Raw genomic sequence first — 14,358 nt, forward strand, 5'->3', positions numbered from 1 at the left:
TATTAAAAACACCAGCTAAAGCCACAAGCTGCTGTGCTTTTGTCTCTTTAAAGAAGCAACAGGTCTTATTACTGAATATTTCAGGGCAGACTATTTTGGGGGAATTCAGGATTCTGGCTGTCTTGGGCCACTTGGCTACTCACAACCAAGGGTGGTGGAGACCAGAGCGTGGCTATGATGTGACAAGCAGGCTGATGGAGTCAAGAGTTGCTGAACCAAGGCTGCTTAACACAGAGACACCCAGTGCATGTGTGTATGCTGGCTGGAGCGTCCACACAGGGAGCTACAACGGCAGAGTGGCACTCAGTGTTCTAACACTAACAGGGGCCCAACCTCTCATTGCTCTCAACTGCACCCCAAAACGTGACACCTGCCCCATGGCCTATTTAAGGGTGGGATGATTGTGCGAGGACAGCAGAGGCAACACGTGGCCAGGGGAGGCACCCGGGGTCATGTGCGCCCCCAGATTTCTGCCAGGTCACATGATGCGGCTGGGCCCCCTCCCTGTGGGGCAGCTGCCAGAGCTGGTGAGCTGCTCCCCGTGGGCAGAGGCAGAAGCAACAGCTGGGAGCTGCATGGAGAGGCTGCAGCTTTCTGAGGAGGGAGAGTGAGGGTAAGGAGGTTGGGGGCGTGACTTGAGCTGTGCTTCTGAATTATGTCCTCCCTCCCCATCAGCAGGTATGGGTCACTTCAGGAGGACAGGGTCACTGGAATGGTGAAAGGTGCCAAAGTTTGGAAAAATATGCACATCTTTGCTGCAGTGACAGTGGAGTTTGCTGTTTGCACACGTTTTCGCAACACTGCAGCACTGTAAAATTGATGAAATTGTTAAATCACTTGAAAGAATGAAGAATTGTGTGTTTTGGGGTATGAAAGGCCAGAAGTTCTGTTAGCACAGTCTGAAAGCTGTATTTTGAGGCCTTAATTACTGAGATGCCTCTATTTAGGAATCCCTAAAAATCAATAAAACCTAGTTCCCAGACCTTCAGCTTATTTTGAAAACTGGCCCTGGGAAAGCTTTCTAATGCTGGCTACTAATCATTGTCTTTGCTACTATTACCTCCCCTGAAGAGCTCATCTCCCCTGAAGGGTAGAGATGGAGTGGAAAGACAACCAACTCCCTAACTTTTGTTGCTCCATTAACATTTTAAACCTGTAAATAATTGTAGGGGGGTAAAGGCAACTTAAAACAGAAGCTATTAGGAATAATGTGATCTCAGACACAGAAAATACAGTAAAAGTACAGGCTATTGTACTACAGTATAAAGCTGACACATTCCTCTCCACATGCACTACTGAAAGATACTAATTATGCCTCTGGCAAAGGGCACATGGGCTCCTTCAAAGAAGCTATTTAAAGATAAGAACACTGCAGGCAAACACTTCAGATGTCTCTGCACTATTCCATTCCTTCTCATGATGGAAATTTTGGGGCATGATTTAAAAACTAAAAATAATGAAGGAACAGGAATTCTGCCAAGCCTGGTCAATGCTGTATTCTAAATACTTTGAAAATACACCTATTAATTGTTAACATTTTTTTGTCTTAGCCAGATGGCTTTTTCAAAACAGAACACAATTTAAAATGCCCATTAATGCCCATTTTCAAGTGAAGAGTTTGAAAAATCAATGAATAGTAATTTCAAAAGTGTTCACAGCCCTCACAATTTGTGCTACCGAAAACAAGCAGGAATTAGTAAATTCTCTCCTCACTTAAATTAGAGCATGTTTAAAAAGAATAATTAGAATCATAAACTTTCAGAGAAATAAAGAAGAACCCAAAGTAATATAGACCCCAGTCCTACAAAGGGTTCTCTAAGCATGGGCCTCTTTCCCCTTTGTGGAGTCCCGCTGTCTTCCACCAACAGCCTGTATGTAATGTTCCACGTTCCTGGAATTCAATTAGACTTTCCAGCTACATTTTTGGATGTTAAAAGCCATAAAGAAAAACCTTCCCTCCTCAAGGGAAGAGTGAAGTTCTTGCTGTTACTGGAATTTTTAAATTACTGTACTTACAGGGAAAAGTGCGGTATAAACGTTCGTTTCACAAAGTACAGATGGTAGCTGTAAGTTTACAAAGCTCAGTGTATCTTCTTGAAGTCACTTACAGAGAGAAAGAGATCAGCTTCACAGAGAAACAGAGCTATTTCATTAGCTTCTATTGGGAGGTAAGAGTCACTTTATATGAGCATTTGTTCAATACTTTAAAGGACTGTAACGCTTTTATGAAGGGATGCAAAACTCTAAGTCCTCATGGACTTTAACATCAAGGTTTGATATTTTGTATACCATCTGTAAAAGGAATTTGAGCAGGAAACCCAATAGGGCCGCTTCATTTCCCCACTGCCTTATGAAATACGAGACATAGTGTACAATTTATTCCAAATACACTCTCCAGCCGACAGAACAGCAACACTTAGAGGCCCACCAGAAGTGTGTAAAACTCCACTGCTGTGAAACTGGCCTAATTAGCCCGAGTGGTACACCTTTCTCAGAATGAGGAATTGTCGTAAAGTACATTTATACAGTGCCATACATTTACACTCTGTTTTCAACAAGATGATTTAGGAAAAAATGTACTCTCCGTATTGTATCACATTGTAGTTTTCAAGCAGTCACTGAGCAGGTATCAGCACTGAGACAACAAAGCTCATACTACTGACTTATCAGCCAAACTAGTTCCCAATCCTGCAAAGTGACAGAGTCCCACTGAAATCAACAAGACTCTGCACAAGTGGATCACCCTGTAGGACTGTCATTAGCTGACCCGCTGCACAGTTTTCAAAGACCTGAACAAATGTTCTATATGTGTCTAGTGATACTATGTTACCAACAATTACATCACTGCTAAACCTATAAATTGCCATGAATTTCAGTGTCTTACAACACCAGGGTAAACTGTAAAAGAATTGGGTGGGGATATAGCAGCACAGATCTTAGTAACAACTGAAGCTGCAGAGTTGAATCCCCACATGAAAAGTTTTGAAAATTTGCCTCTTAGTGTTTAATAAGTGATTGCACTGATTTAAAAAAAAAGTCTTATTGTGCTTACTTGGTGTGAGCGAGCGAGATAATCAAACTGATTTGAAGATCTGACTGGAATTTTTCCTCCATTTATAAAGGGTATTGGGTTCACCACCTATAGTTTTACCTGCTTTACAACTCTAATAATCTAATTTAATCATGGTAACATCTGAAGAGAGAAAGCTGCGTCAATCATAGACAAGACAGGCTTTCTATTCTTGTGTGTCCCATGGTTCTAGCCAGCTGTTTAAAATCAACTTCAAATGTTCTTTTCTGCTTAACAATCACCAGTATAAAATCCATCTTAAAATGTTGTCTGTACTGAAGGATGGGGGTGGAGCTGTGTTAAAGAGTCCTGGGGATGGAAAGAGATATTGGGTGTTCTATGGTAGTCACACCAGAATTAAATTCTCACCCCACTTACATAATCACTTTGTTTAACCACACAACAGCAGCAGCAAGATTGATTTTTCCTTCACAAAAATATTTGCAAGTACTTGGAAATAACAGTGGGTCAACCTTAACATTTCTGAATCTTTATTTGAAAAAGGACATTAGATTCATAATTTTATTCAGAATAAAGACTTTGGAGGGAAATAGTGTTACAAATGTATGTCAACCACAGCCTCAACTACTTCATTTGGAAAAAATTGTGGATCACAATGCAAGATGTGGGGAAAATGTCAGTTTTTCAATTTTTTTAAACTGTGGTTACCTGATGTTAAAAGGACATTCTTTTGTCCGTTAAGGGTTAAGAATGATGTTTTCTACAACATACTTTTAACTAAGGCTGGCTACCAAAATGTTTTTTAAAAACAAAAAAGTAAGTTATTTTTAAACAATGTTCTCTTGCAGCACTTATTCATTTGCAGAATACTGCAGTCTGGCGTTATGAGATCCAACAAACTTAAACTAATCAGAAATTGACAGATGGATTTCAATTTTATTTCCATTCTGTCATTATTGCCCATGTTGAGCAAAATGTAATAAAATGAGAAAGATGAGGAATTTATATTTTTAAAATTATTTTAGATTCAATATTCCTTGTGTTAATAGAGATCCTTGAAATCCGTTTGCCTCTGAAAAACGTGGAAAAAATGCAGAATTTGCATTTTACAGTTTTTTCTACATTCTGTGAAAAAAATAAGTACATATATTAACTATTAGCTAAATTTTACTGAAAGTATCAGTGTCACTTATTCAATGCACGCGACCTACCCCTCTTGTGGTTGATTTTTTAGTGTGCCTTAAATTTACATAGCTAAACATACTCCAATAAACTGCTTCAGGCATATATAGAGAGGTTACTCAACAGCGTGTAGGGATTTGTGTTTTAATGCATCTCAAAGTTCACTTCAGTCTCCAGCTGTGAGTAATTAAAGTTATGAAGAGATGCCGAAAACTTTATCACCCCTAAAGACCATGTCACTGAGTTTGGCATGGACAAATTTCATGTTGATGGTAACGTGCTGTTCTGTAGATTACATTTGAAGGCAGACAATTGTAGAACACATGCAAAGCTCTGAACAAACTGCATGAAAAGGAACGAAAACAAGAGGCAGAAACAGCAAGGCCATTGACAACAGTAAAGAACCAATGCACTGTGACTGGATCATTCTATTACTTTTATTTTATTATAATGATTGATGGCACTGGCAGGCTTCAAACTTGCTTAAAAATTGTAAATATATTAATAAAACATTATGTACAACTGAAATCTATATACCGTATATTATGGCTAGGGAAACTAAAGTTCAGTGTTTCTTTTCAATGGCGAAAAATGCGGGCTTTTTTATGGGGGTGGGGGCTAATTGGATAATTTTGGTTTGTTTTTTTTTAATCACAGAAAACTAGGATCTCTGTTTATTAGTAACACAGGTAAGATTTTTTTTTTTAAATGCAAGAATTTTAACCCAGCAGTGTCACTTTAGGAAAGATTTTACTAGGGAAAGAAACATAAAAAGTACAATCACCAACTAGTCTAAGTTTCCCGACTTCCCACTGGAGATCAGCTGTGTGTTTTCCTTGGGAAACAAAGGCTTAATCTGGAGGGAATCTTTAAAGTTTCCCCACCACTGCTACTTGCACATATTGGGTAAAGTTCCTTTGTATAAACTTTGTCCAATCTGTTCTCCCTGTAACTTTTTATATTATAGGTGTGTGAAAAATAAGTAAAATAAATAAATAAATATATATACATAAAAAAAAATCTGGTAATGAAGGTGTAAAATGTGCATTGAGGGCCATATTCGATGCTCTGCCTCCAGGAGTCCTGTTGTCTCCTGCAGGCACAGCACAGGATCTGTACCCTACTGCAATGGTCCCAGCATAGTTCAGAGCAGCCTGGTCCTCTAAATTATGGCATACTCCCCAGTGTTCCCTGAAGCACAAGCCAGAATGGACATAGTGACACGCACCCACCCTCTCCTGCCCTAGGCTCCTTCCCCCAACATGTCCCTGTTTAAGGCAATCCAATGCAGTGCCTGCGCCAGAGGAATTCTCCCCCCAGAGTCCCTGTATGTTGTTCTCAGACCCTATACAGTGACAATGGAGCTGTCTACGGTTTATTTTTTATCCTAATACTTCCTGGGGGAGGGAATCTATCTATAACCTTTTGTTTACATGCACATATTGTTTGAAAAACACCCATATTTCTGGATCTTGAAGAAATTCGGAATTGACTGCAGGCCTTCAACAACTTTATAAAACTTCTGTTACTTTACAGCAGAACATCTATTAGAAGAAAATTACAGATACCAGATCCAAATGTTCACTATTAAGAGAAAAATCTTGCTGCATGAAGCACTGGATCAGGAGAAGATACCTGTATCTCATATCGCATTATTCAAGTCAGATTGCTGGGGGTAAAGTCTCCCCCTTTTCAAGTCGCCTCTCCATAGGTGTGGGGGCCTTGAGAGATTTAACAATACATATTTAATAAGGAGAAGAAAATATATCTGTACAAATGCACGCATGTGCACACACTTATTAGCTGAATTTTCCCACAAACAGAATCCATCAATTGGCCCTGAGCACTCCAGCAGCGTGCTGCCAACAAACAGAGCAAATCACCACACAGCAAATTAGATCTAATCCACAGAAATGTAGAAAGGGATTCAGTCTGCATTTTAGTCTCCACTGGATGCTACTTTTCACAATCCATATTTTACTTGTATAAATAAATAAATAAATAAACAAACAAACCTTCCATCCCTATCCCCCATTACAAGACAACTTTACATACTGGATGAGAGAGTCAAGATAGACAACTTGGCAGCCTGGTTCCAAAGCCATTAGCAGCAGAATACATAAGCATAGGAAAATTCAACCATGCTGAACTGGGAGGAGAAAACCAAGGCAGGCAGCTGATTGATGCTGATCAGTTGTATTCCAAGTGAGAGGAACTGTGCTGTAAGAGAAGCATTAGGAACCTGCAAAGTGGCAGTAGTAACTGAGAAATGAAGCAAACGTAGCAAACCTCAGGGGATTAGCCCATTGCGTTAGGATTCTGCAAGCAGGGCAGGCATTATCTGTAATGAAGGCACACTCCTTCAACCAGGCTACAAGAAGGAAAGGGTAATGGCAGTGTTCTCCATTGCAAGCTCTGCGAGCCAGTGGTGGCTCCCATCAACCCTAAGTGCTACTCCCTAAATTCCCTCTAAGCTGCATGGCCGCAAAGCAGGCTATATAAATAGCTGCACAGCAGGGTATAAAGGAGGAGAGAGTTGGGGGTGGGAGGGAACTGGGGAGAGGAGCAAGTTGGGGCTTGCAGGGCTGCTGTGGGTCTCTCCCCTGGCCCTGGAGCTCCCATGCTGCCTGCCGGCAGGGGGGAGAAAGGCCCCTTCCCCGGAGCTAGCTGCTGCCAGCAGGGAGAGGGCTGGAGGAAGTCCTCTGTCCCCAGCCCACGGGCAGCCTGCCTGCACCCCAAACTCCTCATCCCCAGCCCCACCCCAGAGCCTGCACCCCCAGCCAGAGCCCTCACCCCCCTGCCTCCCACCCCTCTGTCCCAGCCCTGAGCCCCTTCCTGCACCCTGAACCTCTCATCCCCAGCCCCGAGCCCCCTCCTGCACCCTGAACCCCTCATCCCCAGCCCCACCCCGCAGCCCTCACCCCTGCATCCCTACCCTCTTCCCCAGCCCTGAACTTCCTCCTGCACCCCAAACCCCTCAACCCCAACTCCACCCTAGAGCCCTCACCCTTAGCCAGAGCCCTCACCCCCTGCACCCCACCCTCTGCCCTACCCTGGACCACCTCTCACACTCTGAACCCCTCGGCCCCACCCCATGTGGCTCTCGCATTGAAGTTTTTTTTTTGCCAAAGTGGCCCCCACTTCAAAAATAGCAACCCCTCTGGCACATTACACATGAGCACCATCTAACTATAAAGGGGCTGATGGCAGTTCCAGCACTCTCAGATGAAGGAATAATGGTTAGAATGCATAGGGTTACCATACGTCCGGTTTTTCCCCGGACATGTCCGGCTTTTTGGCAATCAAACCCCCGTCCGGGGGAAACTGCCAAAAAGCCGAACATGTCCGGGAAAAATATCAGCCAGGCACTTCCTCTCCCGCGGAAGTGCCTGACCATCGGCTCGGGGTCCGGAGGCATGGGGGCTGCCCAAAGCCGGTAGCGCTGGCTCGGGCAGCTTGGCTCTTAAACAGAGCCGAAGTCTGAGTCAGGGGAGGAACACAGCAGCTGGAGCCCGGGAGGGGAAGTGCCCGGCCGGGGGCACAGGGTCTGGAGGCATAGGGGCTGCCCGAAGCCCGAGCGCTACCGGCTTCATGGTTTGCCGGGCAGCCTCCAGACCCTGCGCCCCCAGCTGGGCGCTTCCCCTCCCGGGCTCCAGCTGTGCTGGGGAAGCGCTGGCCGGGAGCGCAGGGTCTGGAGGCTGCCCGGCAAACCGTGAAGCCGGTAGCGCTCGGGCAGCCCTTTTCGCGTGGCTGGGAGGGAGGAGGGGGAGTTAGGGCAGGGACTTTGGGGAAGGGGCGGGGCCAGGGTCCGTGGAGTGTCCTCTTTTTTTATTTTTTAAATATGGTAACCCTAAGAATGCAGGTCTAATGCCACAATCAAGAGATTAAACAGGAGGAAAATATCACCAGGCCTCTGCTTGGGGGAGCGGAGGGAGGAAGATATGAAAAAGAACCCACCCTGGGGGAGCCTAAGTGTGATCTAGCAATGAGGTACAGCACTCCAAGCGAGTCTCTGGTTTAATCAAGACAGAATTATCAATATGTCATTCAAAGGCTTTCTTTTCACTGCCAAAAAACTGTGTTTTTATTTCAGTGGGATAACTGACACGGGCTAGCTAGGAGGTTCACCGTATCTACCTACCTCCTGGTTAGACCTACCGATGCCTTGTTTCCACTATGGTTTTACAGTGAGACAGCGAACACGCATAAGTTATTCCACTGAATAAACACATTTTTCTTATGCAAAGACAAAACCAAAATCAACGTTTTCTTCTAATCAGATAAAGCTTGTTGCTCTGGGATTTAGCTGGTGGGGTGAAGAGCGGTTAATGAACACTCCGTAGAGGAAGGGAATAACCAGCTAGATTTCAACTCCTAGTGGAAATAAAGAAGTACTTGTGAGGGTTAAGCAGGACCTCAGTTTATACAATCAGACATAATTGAGAGAGAGAGAGATGGAAGGACAAGGAGAAAGAGTGCTAAGCATAAAAGTAATTTCCATTTGCTCTATTATTGGCCTAATTCTATAATCTTTATATCGACGAAGTAAAACGCTACTCCACTGTAGCTACAGTCAGACTACTGGGTGGAAATGTGTGCAACAGGTTCAAGGGCAGCACCACTGCATTCAGCTAGACTGTACTGTGTGATACTGCAGCTTGGTCTCTGAACTACAGATTGTTCCCCTAGGCTGCTGCAAAATTCCTACCTCGAAGGCAGAGAAATGTAAGGAAATCTTCTGTCTTGGGCTTCCTTTTGGAGAGGTCAGAAATCTGAGTAGCTGGAGGGGGTAACAACGGTTCCACTATCTTTATTGGAGTTGTGCTGGGACTGTTTGGCTGGGATTGAGCAAACTTCCTTTGTGCTTGCAGCCTTGGCCTGTGAAAACAAGAGAAAAACACAAGCATTATTAGGCAGAACCAAGAATACAGACTTAAATTTAAGAATTCACTGTGATAAGAGAGGGATAAATCAATCTATTACCAATAACATTTTCCTTAGTTGTGTTTAGTCCATAATATATTTTTGAAGTATAACAATTATGATTTATTCAGTTTGAGAGAAAGTTTGTTTTACCACAGTTATTTTAAAGTATCTGTTGCAATTTTAAGAATTTCAAGGTGATTTTTACCTAACTTGCGCTAAGTCAGTATAGCGAACCAGGAACTTTTCACCTATAAGTGTGACTAGCATGCTATGTGTTCCAAACATTTTCACCCACTCTGTATAATTAAATTACACCAACTAATATCTGCTATTTTTCCTTCATGAAAACCTCTTTCTTAAAAAGGTGCAAATACATTTGTTACTTTGGTTCTACCCTAGTTAACATTTTGCTTAATTTATAATTGAACATTTTTAAATTAAAGTTTCTTAACTTATTCCAATTCACTAAAAAAGTTTCTTAACTTATTCCAATTCACCTTTATCACTGTTAGCAATAAAGCGGGTGAGGTCCAAAGTGGGTCCAATATCTTTTGGTGAGAGAAACAAGCTTTTGAGACAAAGAGCTCTTCTTCTGGTCTGGGAAAGATACTCCCAGTTTTAGAGCAAAATGCAATATGGAACAGATTGTTTAGCATGACTAGTTTGCACATATTCTAAGGGACCATACAAAGTGGAGTGGCCTGTTAACACCTCTACAGTCACAGGACAAAAAGAGAGGGTTAGTGGGCTGCAATCCATTACATCTTGCATTTTGCTGTGATGCTGGAAATACCTTTCCCAGACCGAAAGAAGAGCTCTGTGTAGAAGTTGGTCCAATGAAAGATATTATCCTGGGGCAGACATGGCTACAACTACACTGCACAAAATGGAGAGTGACAGAAATCACAAAAGTTTAATCCAGGAGCATCAATACATACTTCAGTTGTGTTGATGTACATCCATAAGTGCAATTTTGCAAAGTGTCAAGGAAAGCATTTTATTTTTGACCAGCAAGTAAAATATCCAGTTTTATTTCCCATGGTCAGCAGCCTGGTAAAGAGCAAGCAAGTAGATTTTGTACTTGGGCTGAAAATATTCAAGGACAATTTTGCAAGGCTGCATTAGCAAGAAAGAACAGGGAAAGGCAGAACAAGGTTATCTTGTTGCTTAACCTCTGTAACTAGCTGTACTTCCTAGATTAATCTTGGGTATGTGTCATCTATAGGGCTCTATGAAAGTTACAGTCAATTTTGGTCAATTTCACGGTCATAGGATTTTAAAAATCGTAAATTTCATGATTTCAGCTATTTAAATCTGAAATGTCAGTGTTGTAATTGTAGCGGTACTGACCCAAAAAGGAGTTGTGCAGTGGCTACAACGGTATTGTAGGGGGGGTTGCGGTACTGCTACCCTTACTTCTGCACTGCTGCTGGCAGCAGCGCTGCCTTCAGAGCTGGGCAGCTGAAGAGTGGTGGCTGCTGGCCGGGAGCCCTGCTCTGAAGGCAGAGTCGCAGCCAGCACCAGCGCAGAAGTAAGGATGGCATGGTATGGTGTTGCTACCCTTTCATCTCTGCTGCTGCCTGCAGAGCTGGGCCCTCAGTCAGCAGCCGCCACTCTCCGGCAGCAGTGCAGAGGTAAGGGTGGCATGGTATGGTATTGCCACCCTTGCTTCTGTGCTGCTGCTGGCAGAACGCTTCCTTCAGAGCTGGGCGCCTGGTGAAGAGCCGCTGCTCTCTGGCCGCCCAGCTCTGCAGGCAACATAGAAATAAGGGTGGCAATACCACAACCCCCCCTAAAATAACCTTGCCACCCCCTGCAATCTCCCTTTGGGTCAGGACCCCAATTGAGAAATGCTGGTCTCCCCCGGGAAATCTGTATCGTATGCAGTAAAAGCACAAGACCAGATTTCACGGTCCGTGACAGGTTTTTCATGGCTGTGAATTTGGTAGGGCCCTAGTCATCTAATTTAACTGAGATGACTGAAGACAAGCAAAGTGACTTGGGACTCATATCACAAATGAGAAAACTCGCCTATTCAATGGTTCTCATGGGTACTCATTTGCAATAATAATAAATAATTTAGAGTAGAAATTTATTCTAGGGAAAATACCCCTGTGCAGGGAAGTTAACTGGAGGGGAACGACTGTGTGCCTCACTTTGACCCTGATACTGCATAGCACTCAAGTCTTATGGAAGTGAGTGGGAATTAAATTCCTTCCTGAACTGAGCCCCAGTCAACCCAGATTTCCAAGCATTCCAAGAGCTTGACAGAGAGAACACAGTACAGAATAAAAGGGCTTCATAGCAGTCAAAATTCAAATGTTATTCAGACAGTTAGACGTTAATAACTCACAATCTTTATAATTTATAACTTTATAAAAGCTAGTTTAAAATTCCAGTCCTCAATTAAAAAAGAAAAAAAGGCAGCTAACCCATATATGGCTGTTAGTGGCATAGCTGGAACAAGATGATAAAAAGACCTAAAATATCAATTTTTAGAGGAGAGGGAAGGCAACTTTACATTAATTACTGGTTCTACTAATACAATATTTATCTAATATGAACTTGAGATCTGTAACAAATATTGCCACAAAATAATCCAGGTTTGTCATTGTATTGCAAACTATTATTGTGATTCTCTGATCAAATTATACACATTCAAGTACATTGTTGACAAAAATTTAGATGTAAAAGATAATCAATTAGTGAGGGTAAAACCAGTAATCTGCAACTTTCTCCAATTTCACAGCTATTAAAACTCTGTCATGCAGCCATTCAAACCTGTAACAAGTTTTTGCTAAGGAAAGAGGTGGCATTTAGAAACCATATCAGAAAACTAAGTGCCAAAGAGCAGCATCTATATATGTGATCCTAAAAATATCTAGTAAATAATACCTTAGGAGAACCGGTAGCACAGTCAAGGGAGACACTAAAATCTGTCTGCACAGAAAAGCTATGCATGGGATTGGTGGGAAAAATAATTTTTTCCTCCCAAGAAGTTTAAGATCTGCCTTAAATCTACAAAGCCAAGACATTTCAGAGTTAAAATACCTTGCCAGGCTTAAGCTGCTCTCCAAACATACATGCATATTAACACCAAGAGAGAAGTAGAAGCATCATCCACATACTTCATGGTTTTATCTTCAAAAGCATTGTGGTGGATACTATGCACAATATGTGTTCTCTCAAGCAAAGGGCCAGATGCCTAGCTAAAACACTGAAAAAGTAGCAGTGTTATATATACACCCTCTAATAATGACAGAAAATGAATTGTTTAACAACTCCTCTAGATTTGTTGTCCCTACAGTCTCACACAATTGCCCATAAAGAAAATTATATTTCATCGTGATCAAAAGACTCTGCTAAATTCCTGATAGACATATATTGCTTGCTTATTTCCACCTCCTCAGGGGCTCATATACTGCTTATTATTACAACAGTGCTTATGATTCTTGAACTGAAACAGACTAATTGAACATTCATATTCATTGTCTCTAGGAACAATGATCCTTTAGAAAGAAAGCGCTTCGGTACACCAATATACCTGTCCCAAAAATTCATTCAGTTTGTAAATGCAGAATGCGATCCCCTCTGCATTCATGCACACTAGAGAGCTCTTGCACTGGATAAATGGGATTTTAACTTCAACTGGTTACTTTTCTATCACCAAAAGCACACATGCAGCCACAAGTAATGCTTTGTTATGGATTCTCTTCTGCACAAAATGTACGCTCTCTCTAGCCAAAAAGCAGACCATTAAATTTAGTCGGGAAAAGGACCTTGCTTGCTGCTGTAGCAGAGTGATTTTCCCCCAAAGATGAACTTGATAATCTCCCAACCATGCTGTCGAAAATAATCCATACACCAAATTGGGCAAATGCTTGTTGAATTTACCTGTTCAAGTCCACCCCAACCAAAAAAAGACAACAGAGGGTCCTGTGGCACCTTTGAGACTAACAGAAGTATTGGGAGCATAAGCTTTCGTGGGTAAGAACCTCGCTTCTTCAGATGGCATCTGAATACTTCTGTTAGGCCTTGGCTACACTTACCCGCTAGTTCGGCGGCTGGCAATCGAACTTCTGGGTTCGACTTATCGCGTCTAGTCTGGACGCGATAAGTCGAACCCGGAAGTGCTCGCCGTCGACTGCGGTACTCCAGCTTGGCGAGAGGAGTACCGCGGAGTCGACGGGGGAGCCTGCCTGCCGAGTGTGGACCAAGGTAAGTTCGAACTAAGGTACTTCGACTTCAGCTACGTTATTCACGTAGCTGAAGTTGCGTACCTTAGTTCGAATTAGGGGGGTAGTGTAGACCAAGCCTTAGTCTCAAAGGTGCCACAGGACCCTCTGTTGCTTTTTACAGATTCAGACTAACACGGCTACCCCTCTGATACAAAAAAAGACAGTTACCTTTTCTGTAACTGGTGTTCTTCGAGATGTGTTACTCATGTCTATTCCACAATAGGTGTGCGTGCTCGCCACGTGCACTGGTTGAAAGTTTTCCCCCTAGCAGTAGCCATAGGGGAACGCCCCTAGCGACCCGGGGAGTGGCGCCTCCATGGCATGGTATAAGGGGCGCTGCACGCTCCCCCCACCCTCAGTTCCTTCTTGCCAGACAACTCCGACAGAGGGGAAGGAGGGAGGGATGCGGAATAGACATGAGCAACACATCTCGAAGAACACCAGTTACGGAAAAGGTAACTGTCTTTTCTTCTTCGAGTGATTGCTCATGTGTATTCCACAATAGGTGATTCCAAGCTATATCTGTTGGAGGTGGGTAGGAGTTCACAAACTCTCAGGACGGAGCACAGCCCTGCCAAACCCAGCGTCTTCCCTGGTCTGGGAGACGATCGCATAATGCGAGGTGAACGTGTCAACTGAAGACCATGTGGCAGCCCTGCAAATGTCCTGAATGGGGACACGGGCTAAAAAGGCAGCTGACTAGGCCTGCGCCCTAGTCGAGTGTGCCCTCACAATTGACGGTGGAGGGATTCCTGCCAGGTCATAACAGGTACGGATGCACGAGGTGATCCAGTTGGAGAGCCGTTGAGTGGAGATTGGCCTACCCCTCATGCGTTCGTCCAAGGAGATGAACAGCTGCGAGTAAAAAGTCAGAGCCTGTCTCACATCCAGCGTGTGGAGGCTGCGCTCCTCTTTGGACGCATGGGGCTTGGGCAGAGGACCAGCAGGAAAATGTCCTGACACATGTGGTAGGCGGAGACC

General features: G+C 43.4%; 1 protein-coding gene across 6 annotated transcripts in view; it reads right to left on the bottom strand.

Annotated features, from left to right (window-relative positions):
* Positions 1–14,358, bottom strand: part of JARID2 (jumonji and AT-rich interaction domain containing 2) — a 315,799-nt gene that overhangs the window by 79,181 nt on the left and 222,260 nt on the right. For all 6 annotated transcript variants that reach the window (XR_010598780.1, XR_010598781.1, XM_065585072.1 and 3 more), the window contains one exon: positions 8,922–9,091. Coding sequence is in view for 1 of the 6 variants with exons in the window: in XM_065585069.1 (XP_065441141.1) it covers positions 8,922–9,091 (170 nt within the window). In the remaining 5 variants the exon portion in view is untranslated. The remainder of the gene's footprint in view (positions 1–8,921; positions 9,092–14,358) is intronic.

The sequence above is a fragment of the Chrysemys picta genome, chromosome 2 (genome assembly GCF_011386835.1).
Source record: "Chrysemys picta bellii isolate R12L10 chromosome 2, ASM1138683v2, whole genome shotgun sequence".
Taxonomy (NCBI): Eukaryota; Metazoa; Chordata; order Testudines; family Emydidae; genus Chrysemys; species Chrysemys picta.